At 39.9% G+C, this 22,398-nt stretch overlaps 1 protein-coding gene across 1 annotated transcript; it reads right to left on the bottom strand.

Moving 5' to 3' along the window:
• Positions 1–10,678: 10,678 nt before the first annotated feature.
• Positions 10,679–16,832, bottom strand: LOC149289837 (acetylserotonin O-methyltransferase-like). The gene is made up of 8 exons (XM_089490289.1): positions 16,761–16,832; positions 15,956–16,130; positions 15,258–15,387; positions 14,073–14,141; positions 13,539–13,657; positions 13,308–13,448; positions 11,963–12,085; positions 10,679–10,890 (listed from the first exon to the last, which is right to left on the bottom strand). The coding sequence occupies exons 1-8, from the start codon at positions 16,830–16,832 to the stop codon at positions 10,679–10,681; spliced, it is 1,041 nt and encodes a 346-aa protein (XP_089346415.1).
• Positions 16,833–22,398: the final 5,566 nt, after the last annotated feature.

The following is a 22,398-nucleotide window of genomic DNA, read 5'->3' as shown; positions in this document are numbered from 1 at the left end:
AGGAGGGTAGATGCTAGTGAGAAAGATGCTAAAGAGAAGTTAGAAAATGGGGAGGAAAGAAAAAAGTTAAAAAGAAAGGCGAGAATGTGAGAAAGAGAGGATATAATGAAAAACAAGAGAAGGGGGATAATGAGAAAGAGATAGGGTTAGATGTAGGAGAGATGTGTGAGCAGGAGTGTGTAAAGGTAGTATATATGTGTGTGTTATGTGTGTCTCTGGAATGTTTTTTCAAATGTTGGCAACAATCATGTATGTTTTATAAAACATGCTTATCTCACCTTTTCATGGCAGAATTCACATACAAGAACTAATGACAGGTTGGTAACAATAATAGAACATGTCACACAATAAAGTGAGTCATACACCTTTAATGTTATTATTGTCAATTTCAGCGAGATGAAAAATGCTGTTCAAATTTAAATTACCCTGTAATTTGCAAGGAATCTATAATTTGTAAACGTAAATAGCTGTAAACAGTAGTTAGATAACAAAAAACAGATATGACATATCACCATATAATTGTGCCACAGTTATCATCACATAATTTACATATAATTACTTCAACACTTTAATTATCTTTCAAGGGTAAAAAATGTGGTTGATAGCAAATTATTTAATTGTTTGTACATTTTAAAGGGAAATACTTATTTACTGTCTAAATGTTAGAAATAAGGTTAACATTAGTACTTTTAAGGATGAAAAGAGGAAAGTGTGGCAATTCAACGATAGAGATGGCCAGCGCCTCAAAAGTCAGGCAGGGCACCCTTGACAAACAAGGAAAGTGGGATTTTAGCAATAATGGCCTCAAAAGTCAAGCTCCCTCTGTGAATAACCAAAGTCCTATTTTACAGCTGGATCAAGCACATTCAGCTACAGTATATACAAGAAGCACTTATGAATTTAACTTCTTTTATAGAATCTGACAAATAACTTGCAAATGTCATGTACAATATACATTAAAGCAATAAACATATTATTTCAAAAGCTATAATGCAGTGGCAAAGAAAGGAGTAAAAACACCACTGGAAGTTAAAGGAATATTAGCCGAAAATAAGCTTGTTGATAACTCACAGGGACTTAGTGACAAGGGGCTCAGCGCTCAGTAATATCATTTACATAGACATCCTGAAACGTCCATAAACTCCCAGAGCACAATTCTCAGAAAATTTGTAAGTTTCATACAGGTTGAAAAACTCACTGAAATACTTCATAAATTTGGACATCAGTGAGCTCCTCTGCTCCTCCTACTCTGACAGGTTTACCCTCTCTTGATCTCCTGCTCTCACATCTCTACTCCCCCTCTCCCTCTTACCTGGTGCATAGCATTTATCATCAACACAGCTTGTGACCCTTTAAGACACCTCTGTTATTGGGTCGCCTTGTACTAAGTCCGGCCCTGCCACCCCCTCCCTACTAAGTCCTGCCTCAGTCCAATGAACCCACCCAGGACCCATTGTAGGGACGGCCTTGCTTGTATGTAAGATAAGCTCCCATTGAACTGGGACTTCAACTAGCATTCAACTACTCAAATCTATACATGCAAATAATAGATTATTCCCTACCACCAGTAAAATGAACTGGAGCCTATGAAAAAATATGGGCAATATAAATTAAGCAACAGAAAAACTAGGGGCCAGCGTATTCCTTTAAGCAGGGCCAGCCTTAGGGGTGTATGTGTTGATCGTGGCATTGGTTAATGCCAGAGGAGGCCCCTGCAGGCGACCAATAGACTCACTCGCATGGCCCTTTAACTCCTGATGGCGCAACTAGGCCTGGGGAGACCACGGTCTCCCCGCTCCAAGAGTTAAAGGTCAGTACAAGCGACTCTATTGGTCGTTCGTACGGACCTTTAACTCTTGGAGTGGGGAGACCAGTGGTCTCTCCCGACCAAGTTGCAGAACCAAGATTTTAAAAGTCTGTACGTGCGACTCTATTGGTCACCATCAGGGGGCTCGTCTGCCATCAACAAATGAAGCACAGGTGCACTTCATTGGTTGATGGCAGAGGAGGCCCCTGCCAGCGACCAATAGAGTTGCTCATATGGATATTTAAAATCCTGTCTCCAAAGCTGCTGCGTAGCACATTAACCCCCTATTAACCCCTTCTGCAAAAAATGGCTAAAAACAAAGAAAAAAACAAACATGAAGAATGTACACGAATATTCGCCCGGACCGAACACAGGAACGGCGAATATTTGTAGAATACGAAGATTTTTTCCCCCACGAAGACGAACACGAAGAGTTGGCTGCCGCCCAAGTCTAGTAAGCATGCATATATATAGTAGCGTGTGTGTACATTTTTGTAAGAGTGTATACATATGTGTGCCAGTGCATATGTTGGTGGGACAAGGTGACAACAAGGGACCACTTGGCTTTACTTTGCCCTCTGGGCCAGATCTGTGGCTCTGCCAGATGTGCTGGTTGGGGAGATCAAAAGATAATGAGAACAAGTAGAGGTAAGACAAAGGGGAGAAATAAAGAAAAAGAAGAGAGTTAATGAGAGATTGGGAGAAAGGGGTGACATAAGGAGGAAAGTTATAGATTAAGAAAAAGGTGGAGAGGTAAAATAGAAAGGGGAGAGGCAAGCATAAAAGGAAGCGATAAAGCGAAATTGGAGCAAGAAAATTGGATATATAAGATACAGAAAAAGAGGAGAGACAATGTGGGAGAGATAAAAGAAAGGGGGAGGTAGGGAGAAATGGGTGTAAGATAGAGAGAAAGTGGAGGGGAGATAAACAGAAGGGATAGAGATAAAGAAAAATGGTGGGGAGATAAAGAGGGGGAGATCTACACCAAAAAGAAAGAGCTGAGATTAAGAGAAACAGGATGGATAATAAGAAAGGAAAGGATAAAGAAAAAAGGGAGAGATAATAAGGGGAATGAGAAAGGGGAGAGATGAACAAAAAGGGCAGCCATAATGGGAAAACGGAGAGAAAATATGTTTTTGTGTTTTGAAAGTGTTTATATGTTAAGGTAAATATAAGGACAAGCAAGTGTGTGGATGCAGTTTGGGTTCTGGGGCAAATGTGTGGATGTAATTTGGGTTCTGGGGCAAGTGTGTGGATGTAATTTGGGTTCTGGGGCAAGTCCTGTGGATGCAATCTGGGTGCTAAGTCAAGTCCTATATGTGCAATATTTTTGCCAGGGCTGGCCTTTAGTTTGCGGGACTTGTGATCTATGCCTGCAATTTAGAATTTCCATGCATCTGCCTTTATGCACTAGAGTGTTCAATTTGTTCCCTGATAGTTATAGCAACAACTACAGCTGTGGTAATAGTATCAAGCATACCTGGGAACTTTCTGGGTCTCAGGGTCACTGCGGGAAAATTCCAGGTCATGGAAGCGTCTTTGCAGCACTTCCCTTTGCAAAAATGGCTTATGTCCCGTGACATTGCAACGTCGGCGTGACTGCCCGCGGCGTCAATGGGGCCACCCTGCATTTTCAGCAAGACCTCCTCCTCGCATACCGCGAGAGGGGCTCCCCTTAATATTTATTAATATATTGATAAATTTATATATATGATGATATTTATTATTATATTTTTTTCATTTTGTAATTATAGTAAATATACCGTATATTCCGGCGTATAAGGCGACTTTCTAACCCGAGAAAATCTTCTCAAAAGTCGGGGGTCGTCTTATACGCCTGGTATACTTACTTACCTAGCCGGAGATTCCCCACGAAGCCACGAATCTCTAGGGGAGGGGTGAGTGGAGAAGCCGCCTCCCCTAGGCCGGTCTTCAGGGCCGCGCTGAGGTAGGTGCAAGATCACGACCTCCCTCTAACTAGCCCAATATTAGGGAGCTCGAGGTCTGGCACTTCAGACCTCGGCTTCCCTGCTCCCTAATCACTACGCGCCGGCTATTGATGACGTCATGTCCCGGCGCTCGGCATCAATTGCCGGCGCATAGTGATGAGGGAGCAGTAAACAGAGGTCTGAAATGACAGACCTCACGCTCCCACAACTGGATGGAAGAAAGAAGATAGAAGATGAGAAAGGTAAGAGATGGGGAGAAAGGGGTGTGAGTGCAGTGTATGTATATATGTTGTGTGAGATGGTCAGTGTATGTGTATGGTCAGGTGTGTGTAAGAGCAGTAGGTATATATGGTATATATATATATATATATATATATATATATATATACCATATATATATATATACCATATATATATACCATATATATATATACCATATATATATATACCATATATATACCATATATACCATATATACCATATATATATCATATATATATATCATATATATATATATACCATATATATATATATATATATATATATATATATATATGTGTGTGTGTGTGTGTGTGTGTGTGTGTGTGTGTGTAAAGGCAGGGGTGTGTGGTGAGGGCAGTGTATAAATGTGTGTGTATGGACAGGCATATGTTAGTATGTGTAGATATATATATAATGTGTGTGTGTGTAAGGGCAGTGTATGTATGTATATGTCTGTATAACAACCAGCCAATCACCGGTAAGGTACATCGCTTGCCGTGATTGGCTGGTTGTTGTACTGGGTAGAGGGGTAGTCTTATACGGCGAGTATAGCCCAAACTCTATATTTGAACTGGAAAAGTTGGGGGTTGTCTTATACGCCCAGTCGTCTTATACGCCGGAATATACGGTACATTACACTAGTATAGGAACTCACATTCAATGACATAGTGAATTGTCCTCAAACATTTCTCATAGACAGATCCAGAATTGGTGGATTCACATGTTATTTCATGACTCTGTACATGTGAGACATTATAACTGATGTCAGTTACTTAATTCTCCTAGGGGTGAGTAGTGATACATTCTTAAAGGTCATTATATACATTATTGAACAAGGCAAGTATGGCAGAACTAGCAGTTTATATGGCATAAAATGTAAATGTGTACCAATAGCTACACCTTCTGGCTGTTTTCTTTTCTGCAACTCTATAGTTTTCAACGATATTAATTCACGTGGTACTGTTTTTCTGAGAATGTTTACAGACTTGCTAAATAAATTACAAATTAGATTAGAATATCTACAAATGATAATTAAATTGTCTATTTTTTTAGTATGGGCTAACCAAGTTCAATTTGTTCACCTACTTTGTAGGTAAAAAAGGAACAGGAAAACAGACCATTGTTGTGAATAACCATCCCAATGCTGGTAGAGTAAAAAAGGGTTTAAGAAAAAACTATGTTGCGTTACTGATACCATTATACTTTATAAAATAAATTAATTCAATAAAAATCATTATTATAATTTTAGTTGTTCACAGGAATTATGAAATATAATTACCGGTATATAGATATACACTGAACTATTCTGTATTGTATTTCAATGCTGGTAAATATTAATTTTAGTTTTATCATTTAAGTATGTGAAGATATGTCTACAAATTTCTATACTTACTTTTTGATTGTCTAGAAGATCTGACTAAAATTTACAATTTATTTTATATTTTTATAAGGACCCCACTAAATTGCTTAGGTTCAGATGTTTCCGCAAGCTTTAATTGTAATATTTTTTAAAGATGTTGCCTAGTTCAATACATAGGTCATTCAATTGGAAACCTTCATTAAGACCAGTTGAGGTTAAGCTTTCCATTAAACTGAGCCCAAAAGTATCCCATCAGTGTGTAAGTGGGTGTTAGCATGAGCAGGCCCGGACTGGGACAAAAAATAAGCCCGGGCATTTAAGACTGAGCAGCCCATTTTTATTTATTTATTGTTAAAGCCCACCCTTCATGTACCATCTTTGCATTTCCCCAAATCACTTAAACATTCATGATAGACACAAACACTTACTCACTCATTCACACAAATCATTAACACATATTCATTAATGCAGTCTCACAAATCATTCAAGCAATTCATCCACACATGAATTCATTAATTCTCATACGCATTCACACAATTCATTCACACATTTATTCATTCATTCTTGTATGCATTCACACTACCCCCTCTCCCCATCCCCTTCTTATCTGCCCCTTCTAACTATGTACCCCCTTATCACTATGTACCCCCTTCCCCATTTCTCAATATGTACCCCCTCTCACTATCTATCCCCTCTACCCCTTTCTATCTATCCCCTCTCCCCCCCTCTGCCCCTTCTCACTGCACCCCCCTCCCTTACCCTACTTACCTTGTTGCCAGAGTAAGCAGCAACCGCTACTCTAGGGGGCCAGGCAGCCCCCACCAGGGCCGGCCTTAGGGGTGCGTGGCCGCACAGGGCTTAAATTAAAACATCGGGAGTTTTTTGTTGTTTTTTTTTTGAAACTTTATTTAACATCCTTCATGTTAAATAAAGTTAAACAAACTTTATTTAACATGAAGGATATTAAATAAAGTTAACAAAAAAACCCCCGATTTTTATTTTTATTTAATTTAAAAATCTTTATTTTTAATTTTAATTTAAGCACTGTGCGGCCGCGCACCCCTAAGGCCGGCTCTGGTTGGGGCTGCCCGGCCCCCTAGAGTGGCAGACCCGGTCGCAGTTGCTGCGGGCTTAAGGGGCAGGTACCCCTTATGCCCGGCGTTAATGCGGCCGCATAGGCACAGTCAGTCCGGTCCTGACTGAGCCTATTTTAAGTTAGGGGCCTGGAGCTGCAGCTCCATCAGCCCCTACGTCAATCCGGCCCTGGGCCGCCCGGCCCACCGGGAAAATGCCCGTTGTGCCCGATGGCCAGTCCGGGCCTGAGCATGAGTATGTATGCAAAATATCCTCCCCACTCCAGTACCTCCTAACCTCCTCCCGATTACTTATCTTGGTTGGCTCAGGAAAGAGGTTTCCTAGTGGGAGGCAAATGTTAGTTACCCCTTAATAGGAAAAATATATGATCATGGTAGTAGTAGATAACAGACCAGCATGTACCTGCAAAACATAAGAACTTTAGTTTAGAGTAGTCAGAGTAAAGGAGATGAGACCAGCTAGAGAAGAAGCGAGCAGAGGGTGTCCAGAATTTTATGAAAGGTAACCCCGGGCTATTTAAACCTTGTTCTCCTTTCCATCAGTGCTCAGTTATACTGGTGCTTCCTTATCTCGTGAGCCCCTCCGTGTTTCAAGTTCTGTTATCCTGTTTATCCGGTATCCGACCCTGGTCTGCTTAACGGTTCTCATGTACTTCTGGCATCCTGACTCTGGCTATCCTAACGACTCTGTGTATCTCTGGTATCCTGACCCCGGCAATCCCAACGACTCTGTGTACCTTTGGCATCCTGACCCCGGCTATCCTAAACGACTCTGAGTACCTCTGGCTTCCTGACCCTGGCTATCTCAACGGCTCCTGCGTATCTCCGGCATCCCGACCCTGGCCTGCTAAACGGCTACGTCCTGACCACCCGAGATAACGGCTACACTGCCAAGCGCCCTGTGACCCTCACCAGGCCCCTTGTGCGTGTTCTGTACTGAGCAAGTGTGTTCCATTCCCGCATTCCGGATTCCTCCTGTTAAGACGAACCTCACACACACATACAGACTCAGGCAGTCTCTCTCACATGCACACAGACTAAGGCAGTCACTCTCACACACATACAGATTCAGGCAGTCTCTCTCACACACACACACATACTCAGTCATTTTCTCTCACATACACACAGACTCAGACAGTCTCTCTCACACACACACAGAGACTCAGGCAGTCTCTCGTACACTTACACAGGCAGTCTCTCTCTCACATACACACAGACTCAGGCAGTCTCACACATGCACACAGACTCAGGCAGTCTCTCTCACACACGCACACAGACTCAGTCAGTCTCTCTCACACACGCACACAGACTCAGGCAGTCTCTCTCACACATGCACACAGAGACTCAGGCAGTCTCTCTCTCACACACGCACACAGAAACTCAGGCAGTCTCTCTCTCACACGCACACAGAGACTTAGGCAATCTCTCTCTCTCACACATGCACACAGAGACTCAGGCAGTCTCTCTCTCACACACGCACACAGAGACTCAGACAGTCTCTCTCGCACACAGAGACTCAGGCAGTCTCTCACACACAGAGACTCAGGCAGTCTCTCGCACACAGAGACTCAGTGTTAGGATCGTCTTACCGGAAGGAATCCAGGATGCAGGAAAGGAACACGCTTGCTCAGTACAGGACACGCACAAGGGGCCTGAGGAGGATAACAGGACACTTGGCAGTGTAGCTGTAAGCACGAGTGATCTGGATGGAGCCGTTAAGCAGACCAGGGTCAGGATACCGGAGGTTCTCAGAGTCGTTAGGATAGCCGGGGTCAGGATGCCAGAAGTACACAGGAGCCGTAAGGATAGCCGAGGTCAGGATGCCAGAAATATACAATAGCCGTTTAGCAGACCGGGGTCAGGATGCCAGAGGTACTCAGAGTCGTTAGGATAGCCAGGGTCAGGATACCAGAAGTTCACGATAGCCGTTGAGCAGACCAGGGTCAAGATACCAGAAGTAACACAAACAATAATGTAACACAGGAGGGGGCTCAATAAGCACGGAAGCACCAGTACAACTGAGCACCGGTGGATGTGTGAGAGACGTTTAAATAGCCCGGGGAGGCGTTCCCCGGCGTCTCTGACGTAACCGCGTCCACCGTCGCCATAGCGACGCGGCGGAATCCAGGCGGCGGTCAGCCGCATAAATATTCATGAAGCGGCCGCGCGTGTGAGCGGCTGCTTCATGTAGCAGGGAATGGTGCCGGCGTTTCTGCCGGGAGGACAGAGCGGAACCTCCCAGCATCTGCCAGGTAGGTGCCTTACACTCAGACAGTCTCTCTCGCACACAGAGACTCAGACAGTCACACATAAATAAGTAAAATCTACTGTAAAAAATGCACTTTCAACAATTTCAAGCTGTTTAGCATATATATATATATATATATATATATATATATAAATATATAAATATATAAAGCAGTTAATCAAAGTGTTCAATAGAAGTCTGGAAAAAGTATGCACTGGTACTTTTTAGATAATTGTTTGTGAATTGTTTATGTGACAAATGCTATTAATAAAACAGAGTCACTAAACATTTTTGTAAATCTACTTCTTAAAAACAAAGTGAAAACTGCAAAAAAACAATTTGACTCAAATTGGTATATGCCGTTTTCACCCTTTTTTCAAAAAGTATTTTTTTTACAAATCTATGATGCCTCCTTTGACGTTTTATCATTTGCATTTGTCACATTAAAAAAATCTCAAGCAATCATCTAAAAAGCACCAGTGCATACTTTTAATTACCATTAATTAATCCCACTTAATAACTCTGTCCCCAGTTTCCCATAGGCATCTTTGTCACTAAACAGCTTCCCATAGTCCCATGTTTAGTGACAAAGATGCCTATGGGAAACTGGGGACAGAATGTGCCTTTGCCTCCAGTTTCCCATAGCCATCTTTGTCCCAGCCTCCCACTGCCAAGCATGCCCCCAGTTACTTCTACTTACCTGACCGAAGACCCAGATGTGCACTCAGTTGGATTCCTGCTGTCAAACATCCGCTGCTGCCGGCGGCTCCACCCACCCTCCTCACTGAACGGGGCTGGCACCGCCCCCAAAGGTAATTAAGCAGCGCTGGTGCCGCCCACGAAAGTTATTGAGCGGCGCCGGCTGACTCTATTTCAAATCGACAGGGGTGGCATTTTAAGAACCCGTCCCCGTTGATCCAAAATAGAATTGAGTCAGCTGGCCACCACGTCTCAGTGACATTCGCGGGCGGTGACAGCCCCGTTCAGTGAGGGTGGGTGGAGCCGCCGGAAAGGAGGATCCAAGTCCCTTGCAGCGCGGCGGTAGATCTGGATCCTAAACCCAATTATAGGCTGCATAACCACTTTAAGGGGGGGAAAGTGCGGCCTATAATAGGGTAATTAAGAAACGGTTTGTGCGAACTGATCATTTTTTAAGAAACGGTTCGCGTGAACGGGTATGATATATACACACCCACCTACTCTAACACCATACACTTACACATATATAAAAATACACACACTTATGTTCTCTGATCACTCTCATGCACAATGTTTTTTTTTAGGAGAGATAGGTGTTTATTTTCACCATTTATAATCTAGTGTTAAAGTGATTTCTGTTTTTTAAATATTTTTTTCAGTAATTTATTTATACTACAAATGGATAATTTCATACGTAAAATAGTTTTTCATATTATTTAATGCAGTCCTCTCCCAATCAGTCCCAAACCATTACATGATGTCATGGGCCACAGTGATATTAAGAACTTTGTATTTTCATGTGGATCTTATTTATGACTAATATATTCTACAACTGCACTTTAAATTGCATGGTTTGTCGCTATTCTGAACAAAAATAAATAAATTGGGGGCTGGGACCATACATACGTGCACATTAATGGGACCATGAAATATAGGGATGGTTTTTATTCCCAGTCAGGTCCTGAAACTAACTTTTAAAAACTTGACTAGGTAATCATTAATAAAATATAATGCATAATATATCCAGACAACAATCCTATAATAAATAACTTTATTGACTGATTGGTAAATGTACTTCAGTTTTATAAACTCTAGATTGCTGCGAAATGTATATCATTTTACTTGACAAAATGAACAATAACTTATTTTCCTAAGATGCACAAATTGCATTCATTCTGAAATAAGTGCTGCTATATAATGCATATTTCTAATAGATACAAAACTAAACACAAATGTTATATAAGCTGCAAAAGTAATGTTTTATTTTCTCCCTAGTATAGCATCATAATCTTTTCCGGTTGTTTTCACTTGAATATCCCTGAAGCCTGAGGCTGCCAGGAGCATCTCATATTCGGATGCAGTTCTTTCTTTGCCTTCTGTCTGGATCAACATGTTCAATGAGTACAGCTGGGAAGTTAGAGGACCGCTTCTGTCTTCATTTAGTAGCACTTCAACAAGCAGCACACCTCCTCCTTTATGCATTAAGTAAAAAAATACAACAAAAAGGTTATAATATTCTAAGTGTTACAAATATATTTTGCCTTAACTTGGTTATTGTCAGGGGCTGGGCCCATACAGACGACTGTAATGACCCAGAGAGCCCATTGATGGAATTCAGGAGTTATTGCCCACTAGCGGAGTTGGACAGGGCCTGGTGCAGGGCGACTGCACTCTCCGGGGTGTTGAGCACCTAGGGTTGTGCAGCCACATACCAGGGCCCTGACATCGCAGATGTTGTCCAGAACAAAACAAAGTGATATCCTGCAGGCACCCTGCAGCAGGCATGAGACATAGCTCAACAGAGAAATGAGCAGGATGCTGCAGACTGGGAGTAGGGAAGCTAAGCAGAGGATAGGCTATCTTAAATTGGGACATGGGGAGAGGAGAGAGGAACCGAGGAACTCAGATGATTCAGAGAAAAGAGGGTAAAGGCACATAAAAGACTGACACACATAAATACAGGACTAGCCTAGGACTTTAAGATAACAATTGGTAATTTAGTCAAATCTGATGGCCATAGCATGGTTAGTCCACCACTATGCCAAAGTACTCCAATATTCGGTGGGTCCTAGCGCTAAACCCTGCCTACTGAATCACTAAAGCTGAAACTAAACATTAAATCTAAGACTGCAGACTGGGACAAACATAACAAACAGGTGGGGCACAACTTATAAAGGAAACAGAAGCTGAAGCTTAGAGCAGGACTGAAACAAAGTATCAGAAGTAAACAGCAGAGCACAGGGAAATCCAGTAATGGATTATAGCAAAGGGGGAACTGTAGCAAGACAGAGAACTGTAGAGAGGCAGGGGAACTGTAGCGAGACAGGGAAAACTAAACATAAGCAGCTCCACAGCCTGAATGGGGCCTGACAGTTATGCTATAGAGATGAGGAGATGGGAGCTGTTGTCCTGCTCCTTAGCATGATCAAAATCTGTTTCTGCCTGGATACTTCCTAATTTGCTTAATTAGCAATAAATTCAATTTTGGTTAGATAGAAACATTTATAATATTGAAACAGCTAGTGTGTGTGCACATAAACTCACCAGGTTTGCATGACTTGTAAACTTTATTTAGTAACTGAATGCATTTTTCCTCTGACCAGTCATGAATTATGCGAGCCATAATAAATAGGTCAGCTTCAGGAATAGTGTCATTAAAGAAATCTCCTTTAAAAAGAAACAAAGCGACAAGCAGTAAGAACTGACATAATTAAACAATGCATGGAAATACAATAATTACTGGTAAAGGATTTATTAGTGAATGAGATGAGGGATAACCAAGACATAGAAGAATTTTATCACAGGAGGGAATGTGTATTTGAATCTATTTGCTTGACGTACTCTCTTGCTTTTCAATCAACATTTCTCAACCTGTGTTCCGTGTGACCCTAGGGCAAAACAGTCTGTAAAATGTTTTTTTGTACATATTGGAATAAAATGTGTACAGTATGGTGTATTGCAATTATTCAAACAAGCAAAATAGAATCTTCACAGACAATTTAATTATATAAAATCAGTATATTTTAATAAAGAAACAAGTCAAGCAGGACATGTGCTGAATATGTCATTAGTATTATAAATATATCTATATATCTTAATACACACACATACACGCATAGGAAATTACGCTGTATAATGCTCTACTGTTTGTTTAATAAGCCCATCGATTTAATATGATTATAGTAACAATATGTGAGGTACATATCCTGCTACATATATTAGTGGGACGAGCAGGTGCTTCAAGATACAAAGGTTACTGTTTTTCAGTGCCTTAAATAAACAAATATAAAATAGGGTGTTACATGCTGGAGTTATTCTGTGGGCTTCTGTCCACCATTTTACCAACATAGACTAAGACCTAGTCAACCTAGGCCAGATTATACTGCTCGGTAGTGCCACCATCAAAACACACTCATTTTCATTTTCTTCTAGAAGCTCAGAATATTCACTGGGTATGTGTGTTCTAGAACTCTTGAAAGCCACGTGTATAAATTAATTCTAACTTTCATTTTGTTTATATATAATGGATTTTTCTTCTTCTAACATAGTTACACGATAGCTACCAGTAGGTTACAATTAACAAGCAAACCCTTGAAACCTACCACACTCCTTAAAGGACATGTGAGGTCATTTAAAAATATTGTGTATCCTATCATCCATTTTTGTATTTTTTTCCACAAACACATATTTTCAGTGCTTATATGTGTTTATTTTGATGTAAGTTATATTTATTATTCTAACCAAAGAATGCATTTTTTACTAAATCGTGTTTTGATTCCGTTATATATTACATAAAATAATACATACGCGCTGTCTGTAACCTAAGTTTCCTGTTTATATACAGGAAGCCAAATTATTGATTATACAATAAGCCAAGTTATTTGCTTACCTTCATGAAAGTAAATTGGCCATTCCTTGTAGGTCATAAAGTATTTCTTTGCAGCTTGCACAACTTGAGGCAGGTCCAAAATTGTCACGGTAGATTCAGGATACACAGAAACAAACTGCTTGGCAAGAGCTCCGGAACACCCTAATAAAATAATGATTACAAATATATATATATATATATATATATAGCAATCAAGCAACTTCTCAAAGAAGATTTTTAGTATAAATGTACCTCCTAAATCATAGACTGTCTTAAATGTAGACAAGTCAAAAGCAGTAATCACAGCCTTCCCACATATGTTCCATATTGAATCCATATGAAGTAGAAAGGTTTTCATCTCGTCTTCTGACCTAATCAGATAATATAAACCAGAATAATTTAACTTTTAGTACCTCTTACAGCTACAAAAATCCCTTTATGACCAAAGCCGTTTTAGACTTTTGGGTAAATTTATTTTTCAGTATGAATATCAGTGGTTGGGGTATGTTATTCTCCATGGGAGTGCATACTTTTGCTATAGTTGTGATTAGAGAACAATTGTATCTATAATTTATCCGAGAGTTCCCAGGTATGATAATGATGTAATGGCAAAAATGGACTCCCCATTTAATTTCCCCGCAATATTTCCCCATAAATGCCAATACCAAATAGTAAAAATGTGGCCAACCTCTCCTTTACTTTTTACCGTAGTGTATTTTAACTTACTTTACTGTTCAGAATTAAAGTTCAAGAAATTAAAATGTGGCTCCATTAAATAACAATTACCTGTAAAGGGCTTCAAATAAATCTTTTGAAGATATTCCAAAAGTCCTTTCATACTGGTTTTTTCCTTCTCTGTTAAAAAAAAATAAAAATAAAAAAATCAGTTGTACACATATACACATATAATATTAGTTTCTAAGAAGGATTATTATTTGGATTATTTGCTATTAAATATTTAGTATACTACCTTAAAGTGCATTTTTTAAGCTATAAAATATAAATCAAGTAATCATTTTACAGGATGTTTCCAACACAAAACATAGTTTTTCTTTACCCATTTTAGAACTGTTTCAAGCACCATTAAATTTTGGTTTATAATTTTTTTTTAAGTAAACCAGTGGGCCTAGAAAAAATAAGAGGTTGAGAAGTGCTGCACTACAACATATAGAATTAAAACAAATATCAAATCACATGCTTTAAAGGGGGAAAATTAATATTACATAGTTAAGCACAGCAGCTTGTATATGCACAAATTTACCATTAATGCAAATTATCGATAGTTATCTAGGCTAGTGTTTCTAGAACCTAGGGTTACTAGAACCTCAAAAAATGCCTCTGGTGCTGTTATCCTGCATTGACCTAAATAACATAGGGGAGAACCTGGCATCAGTGGCCCATGGGGTCAGTCCGTAAGGGTGATGCTTGTATGAAACCTGTCAAAAAATGAGTTTGGAAAAATTCTGGATATGCTGAAAACTGAAAACGTGAAGTACTCTTTGTCATGGAAATTTCCCAGCATTTGCCATTGTTACCATACATGCACTTGCTCTCAGATATGCACAAATGTTCAAGGCTAGATGCCTACATCTAGGCTTAAGGGACAGGATGAGAACCAAGCTACATACATCAGGTCTCTAAATGCGCTATTAAATAAAATAATACTAGCCCAGCTCTTTGCAGGTGTCTGTGAAGACCTCTGTAGCAGCTCTTCAGTTAAACCTAATGTGAAGAGCTAGGATATGATGTTATATTCCTGTGTTTTGCTTTAAGAAGACTGTCAGAATCCACAGGGTTTAAGGTCTAAGGAATGGTTGAGAGTGCTGCCCCAGGCCAGACCTGAGGCAACAACCTCCATAAATACATCACTATCAAATACACTCAATATATCAAGTTCTTCAAATCTGTGCAGTATTTTTACATAGTCAAAAAAAAAGTAAAGAGCAGAGACATTATGAAACTGTCTTATACCTTACAGCCTGTGGTAGGAAATGCCAGCATCTGTACATGGTGTGAGAATGGTACATCATCATATGGTAAAGCGATTTTGGACTTGACTTTATGAGGTATATCCTTGAAACATTTGTATTTGTATAGAAAGCTTTAAAAAGAAAATACAAATATATTATTAGAGTAGGCAATAAATGATAATGAATATTTGGTTACGGACATACATACATGCTGTATCATCTGTTAATACATTTGAACGTACACTGAGCTGAAAAACCTCAGAAAAACCGGTTTTGTGAATGGTAGTAATACAGTATGTGTGTGCACAAATATAATGTATATTGCATTTCCTACTTTTCCTTCCATCTTGTTTTTACAGTTATTTGCTGTTAATAACACTCTGTATCCAATAGCTAACTATACATTTTATTATAGAAAGCCAGAAGATTCTGTAGCACTATTACTACATGCAACATTCCAAATTACATTAAAACTGACAATGTATATAGTTAGCAATAACATGAACACACATTATGATGTACTAATCGAGAAGGAGAAAATTAAAAACTAATAAAGTATATTAAGTATATTGTATTATATTTTTTAAGTCGGGACTTTTAAAATGATTTTAGAACAGTGTGTGCCGCTCAATGTACCAAAGAAGGCAAAGTAGCCTTATCATAGCGTCATATTATATGTAACTTACAAAACAACGTTACCTTCACCATTTTTAATTTCTACTTCCAAGAGCTTTAGTCCTACACAAGCACTAAGTAAACGATCTGCTCCATCTATGTTTGTATTCAAGCGAGAGGCAATGACTTTTGTGGACAATGGCTCAGTTGATTCATGCAAAAGGTCAAAGACTCCAAACTCGCAAGCTGCAAACATGGTCTAGAAGTGAAAAGACAAACAATATGTTGTATACTTGTTCATACGTTGAGATCGGTATAAAAGGCGATTCATCTGCAAGCCAAAAAATAAATCTTAGCAAGCTAAATCATTGTAGTCCATTTAAACTTATAAATTAAATGTTAGAATTTATATTTCTAACAGGTTTTATACTTTGATGCCAACTGCGGTATAAAGTTAACAAACTGTGAAGTGGAAAAACATGACAGGGGAGATACTTTACCTCCCTAAACCTTAAATAATTGTGTCACAGTAACTGACATGGAAAGTTTTACAGAAAGTTCAGTATGGGAATATCCATTATATGGTAAATCCAGGGTATTTTAAATCTGTACAAATATAATGCATATGTTAATACTGAAATCCTATTTTCACATCAAGTAGGAAGTCATAGTACATAGCTTTGTTTTATTAGACTGTGTGTAAGTCTGTAGTGCTAGAGACTGTATACAACTATGTATTTCTCTTGTCTATTATCGCAAAATGGCAGATCTCCTATATGGTTTTATCTGATCTTATAACAATTTCTGTTGATTCTATAAAATAGCAATATTCTTGGTTTGTGTCATGTCAGTACATATGAGGTAACAAAAAAAAATTGATGTTTCCCACCTTAGAGACCATAAAGCCATCTTTATATTCGAGCAGTTGCCTTGGATAGTCAAGATCTTCGGCGGTGTTCATGTTCATGTAACTTTCGTGCCTGGTTTGTGTCTAAGCTGATTTGCAACTAGAGATATATCTTTGTATTGAGATTAACTAATCGTACTGAGTAATTTTGTCTCGTGACCCAATTACACACAATCTGTTAGACGTGAGGGTAAGTACCTATACTATAGAAAGGTATATTGTAATGATTACCATTTTAAAATACATTTGAAAATAAAGTTACATTTAAGTTTGTAAATGTTTGGAATAAAATATCAGCAAAAAATACATTAGTGAAGCACTTGTAAATTTAAAAGCATGCACTATGACTATGTGATATAAATGATTAGCATTATAATGTATCTATTAGGTGCAAACTGATTTAAGGTACTGTATATATGTGATACCAATAGAGTGAACAGTGTTATAAAATATGTATGTGTCTCTTATATATATAAAGTCTGCCCTTGTCTCCTTAAACAAAGGTTCCCTTATTTGACCATTTGAGATGTCATCTTTTGAATATGATTTTTTTAGTATTTTTCAGCATTGTGAAAATAAGATGATAAAAGTACACTGGAGGGGGGCTTGTCAGAGCTGTAATTTCAAATATTAGTAACCAACTTTGATTAGCTAAAAATGGTAGGTTTATATACAAATAACCTCCATGAAAAGAAAATGTTATTTTGTTCTATACCTGAGTATGTGAAATGAGATATTGCCTTTTTGTAAAGAAAAAGTCAAACTGGACATGAAACTATGAGGGAGCGGTAAGAGTTAAGCGCATAACAGTGAAGGCAGGCAGAAGCATTGCAGCCGGAGATACCGAAAGTGACTATTTTATCTTTATTTTATTAGAAAGCCACAGTTACACAAGGGTAACGGCAGAGGTAGGAAACCAATGATACACACCTTGTTTAATCCTGCTTTGTTTATTTGCCCATCCCTGATTTACCCTGCCTTAACATCTTGCCTATGGCTTAGTTTATTCCCTCTGCTGCCAGCCCCAGACTTATCAGGTTGCATGGGTCATGTATGTATGGCTCCAGTCCATAAAAAAAGACACTAGAGCATATGACACCTGTATTTATACAACGTTGCACTCATCTGAATACTCTTCAGCCAACTCTCAGTCTGTCTCCTGTGTCTTTTGTTCTTGAGCATTTACCCCATTCTGAACTTGTTCTTTCTGCACCTCTCTATTACACTAGCGATCCTGTGAAATACAGAGGTTTTATCAATCAATGTGAGATATATTATATCTAAGTGCATATTTATTTGCTTGTTTTCCTGTGGCAGAAATAATGTTGTTACTTTCCAGCAAAGCCTTATCTTGGGATTCCGTCTCTTGGGAATAGGGGTCTCCAAGAATTAACTTTTCCATTCCCATCATTGTGACTTCAGCTGCATTTGCCATGATGTCTCTTTGGCAGGTTGACTGAAATTTGGAACAATATTCTTGGTTGTGGGGTACAGCCCACAGTTTGCATCAATAACTAGCCTGGTTGGGGATTTCAATGTCAAACGAAATGCCTTAACAGTCCCGTAATCTTAATTTTAAATGAGATTTGGAACATTATTCCATCTGGCAGTATGAGTTTCAGTATTTCTTTAATGCAGTCAGAGACGTCATTGGGCTTATGATTGTCACTTTGACCTCTCTTTATGTAAAGTGTTAAAGTCAGTGTCTGTGTGTATACTGTATGTATAGTGTTAGAATCAGTGTATGTGTATGAATGTATATGAAGTGCATATGTGCATATATGTTTAGAGCTAGAGTTGTACGTGTGTGTGTGTATACTTATAATGTTAGAGTCATTGTGTGTGTGTATATGTACAATTGTTAATTTGTATAAATGTCTGAAAACAAGGAGGGACCTCCAATAAAACAAACGAAAACGGGGCAGAGAGCTCCAAATATTAATTTGCGTTACATGAGTTTTTCCCTTTTAATGCCTTCTACCCCAAAAGACTTCCTCTTTATCTGTTTAAGCCTCTGACAACAATAGTTGTTTGAAGAGCATCCTCCTTGCAACTTGGTGTTCTGAACTCCTATTCCCCGAACCTGCTTCCTAGTGCATTTTCCCTTTCATCTTTCTTGCCTTGTAATTTACCCTTTCCCCGCCCAGGTTCCTGCTCCCCCTGCACGGGAAAGAGTTTCCTCACACAGTGCGTGGGCGCCACAGCAGTGAACTGCATGCTCCTTTTGAGTGGCACCTGCAGTGGACCGCCCGCTTCGCCCCCCTTTAGGTACACTACTGCCTCTGCCTACCTAGTCTATTATTTTATTTTTTCATATATATATATATATATATATATATATATATATGTATATATGTATATATATATACATATATATTTATACCGTATTTGCTCGATTATAAGACGAGGTTTTTTTCAGAGCAAATGCTCTGAAAAATACCCGTCTTATAATTGGGGTCGTCTTATAATCAGACCTCAAATAGGTCTGACTATGAGACGACTAAGATCCAGATCCCCCGAAGCTGCAGGGGACCTGGATCCTCCTGTCTCCCACCCCCCGCCCCACTTACCGGTGCTTCTGTGTCCCCGGTGTGTAGCCGGGGCAGCGTGTAGATGTCTACGCGATTCGCGTAGACAACTAACGCTGCAGCCGGAAGGAGGTGTGGCTAGCAGCGGGGGTTGTCTGCGTCCATCACGCAGACTTTCCCCGGCTGTCAGAGATCAGAATTCTCTCTGACAGTTGGGAAAGGTCTGCGTGATGGACGCAGACAACCCCCGCTGCTAGCCACACCTCCTTCCAGCTGCAGCGTAAGTTGTCTACGCGAATCGCGTAGACATCTACGCGCTGCCCCGGCTACACACCGGGACTCAGAAGCACCGGTAAGTGGGGCGGGGGGGGAGTGTTAAATGGGGGCATAAGGCATTTCTGGAGGCAGAGTGCTCTATGAAATGCCTTTTAACCCCCTTAATGCCACTTTGCCTCCAGAAATGCCTTTTTAACTCTCTATACGCCACACTGCCTCCTGAAATGCCTTAAACCTACCTATATGCCACTCTGCCCCATAATATGCCTTTTAACCCCCTAATGCCAGAGTGGCATATAGGGGTATAAGGCATTTCTGGAGGCAGAGTGGCACATAGGGGGTCAAAAGGCATATCATGGGGCACAGTGGCATATAGGGTTAAATGGCATATCGTGGGGCACAGTGGCATTTAGAGGGTTAAAAGGCATATCATGGGGCACAGTGGCATATAGGGGGTATAAGGCATTTCTGGGGCAGATGTGCATAACTGGGGGGGCAGGTTGGAAAATAGAAGGAAATAAAACCAAAATATTTTTCTCAATCATAGCTTTTATTAAAAAAAAATAATTAATGTAAACTAACATTTACTGGTAAAACTTTTTTCCTATAGGGTCGTCTTATATTCAGGCTTTTTCTTTTTTTCCTAAATTAATATTCAGATTTGGGGGGTCGTCTTATAATCAGGGTCGTCTTATAACCGAGCAGATACGGTATGTATATATATATATATTTACACAAGGGACATTCGAAAAGTTTCCACACTTATATTTCAGTGGAAATGGTGAAGAAGGGAGGAGTAGTAATAGGTCGTGTCTTAGTTATGTGTCAAGTGTCTAATGTCATGTGACTAGTTCTGCCCTTGCATTTAAGTATCAGAGTTTTCCCCTGGGGTGAAGATGGCTGCGAAACTTATAAATTGCACCAAAGAGGAACAGCGTTCTGTCATACACTTTTTGTGGGCAGAAGGTGTGCTGGAGGCACAAATTCATCTTCACATGTGTTCTCAGTATAGGGATAAAGTTCTCTCTCGCAGAGTCATCTATGAGTGAATTGAAAAGTTAGTAAATGGCTGTTCTGGTGTGAGGGATGCAGAGCACTCCAGACGTCCAGCTACAGCCACAACCACGAGGAAGGAAGAACCCTGGAACTGATTCGCGAGAACAGTTGAAGAGGTTGCAGGAAAGCTGAATGTGAGTGTTGGATCTGCCTATGCCGTGATTCATGACATCCTTAAGTTCAGTAATGTGTGTGCCAGGTGGGCCACGGGCGTAGGAACCGGGGGGAACCGATAATAGAGAAATCCCCCCCAGGGCTGTAAGTGAGGCGAGTGTCCTCGGTGCACAGCTGCCCGATAAGCAGCTGCAGCGTGCAGGTTACCAGTGTGCTCTGTCACTGAGCACCGGGCGATGGGATATGACGTTTATATCCCAGCCCCGGCGCTCAGCATAAACAGCTGTGCGCAGCTGCACTGCACTAGAGTGGCAAACCAGAAGGAAAGGAGGAAGAGAAAGCAGAAAGGAAGAAGAGAAAGGTAAGAGATGTAAAGAACGAAGGGAGGGGGTCTGATGTGCAAAAGAGGGGGGGTCTGATGTGTAAAAAGAGGGGGGGTCTGATGTGCAAAACAAGGGGGGGGGTTCTGATGTGCAAAACGAGGGCGGGTCTGATGTGAAAAACGAGGGGGGTCTGATGTGCAAAATGAGGGGGGGTCTGATGTGCAAAACGAAGGGGGGGTCTGATGTGCAAAACAAAGGGGGGTCTGATGTGGAGAACGAAGGGGGGGTCTGATGGTAGATATGTGTGTGTGCATATATATATATGGTGATGCATGTATATGGGCAATGTTTATGAATGTGTATGGGCACTTGGGCAGGCATATTGATGGTTTACCTACCAAGTCATTTATACCACAAAGACCTTAAGAGGGAGGATTCACAAGTTTTGATATTTCACAACTCTAAGATGCCACCATATGAGTTATGGTGGCCTGAGGCCGTCCTCAGAATAAATCACTGGATGGTGAAACAACATTTATAATATCACGGAATTTGCATATATAACCTTATATAAAATTATCATAACAGAGAATGATGGATTAATATCACTAAAAACCAATAGAGTGCACCATACACCAAATAAATGTCACATTGCTATATGCTTTACAACCAATAGGCGGTGCAACAAAAAATTTACATTAACAAATAACAATAAAAATGGATTACAAATTGTCACACAGAGAAATGAACATGGATTTTTCCAGTGTTGAACAAGGGGTCATAATTGATAAAGCTGGTGGACTCTCTTTCCTTAAGTCAAATGTATGGAAAAGAAATCTCAAAAATATTACTAATGGCACAAATTACTGTAAATTTTCAAAAACAAACACTTATGATTGGTATTTTGTCAACAATTTATATTTAGTACCTTATTATGGTACCTTATGGTGTTAACACAACACATTTTGTATCTGAAACCTGATGTTACACTCAGGGGCATGATAAGGTAAATGCATCGCACCCAATGTAATGGAAGGCCCCAGTAGGGCCATGTAACCCAACATTATGTAGCCCTGCACCATACAAGAGCATATGACGAGGAGTAGATTTATCAATTTATTGCATTAAAGTACAGTTGTCTCTTCTTATTTGTGCATTTCCTAGCGAGTGTTATGTAAATGTATCGGGTACTTTGTTCTCTGCCACATATTTCCTGTTTTATCTAAAATAGTAATAAAACAAATACATAAGAAGTAAGGAATCCAGATGAAAATAAGATTAAAAAACCCATCTTTTTACAGGTTATGTTTGCGGCCTGTGATT

This window comes from Sceloporus occidentalis, unplaced genomic scaffold, assembly GCF_023333645.1.
Source record: "Sceloporus occidentalis isolate IW3139 unplaced genomic scaffold, rSceOcc1.0.p SCAF_43, whole genome shotgun sequence".
Lineage (NCBI taxonomy): Eukaryota > Metazoa > Chordata > Lepidosauria > Squamata > Phrynosomatidae > Sceloporus > Sceloporus occidentalis.
Note: the sequence above shows the minus strand (reverse complement) of the source record. Positions and strands in the feature narration are given on the sequence as shown.

Bases quoted from the DNA above. Each gene is read 5' to 3' on its own strand.
- LOC149289837 (XM_089490289.1), bottom strand. From the start codon at position 16,832: ATGAACACCGCCGAAGATCTTGACTATCCAAGGCAACTGCTCGAATAT. The intron at 16,131-16,760 runs GTGGGAAACATC...TTTCACTTCTAG, and splicing joins ATGGCTTTATGGTCTCTAAG to ACCATGTTTGCAGCTTGCGA. The intron at 12,086-13,307 runs GTAAGCAAATAA...TTCTTTTTAAAG, and splicing joins GCCAATTTACTTTCATGAAG to GAGATTTCTTTAATGACACT.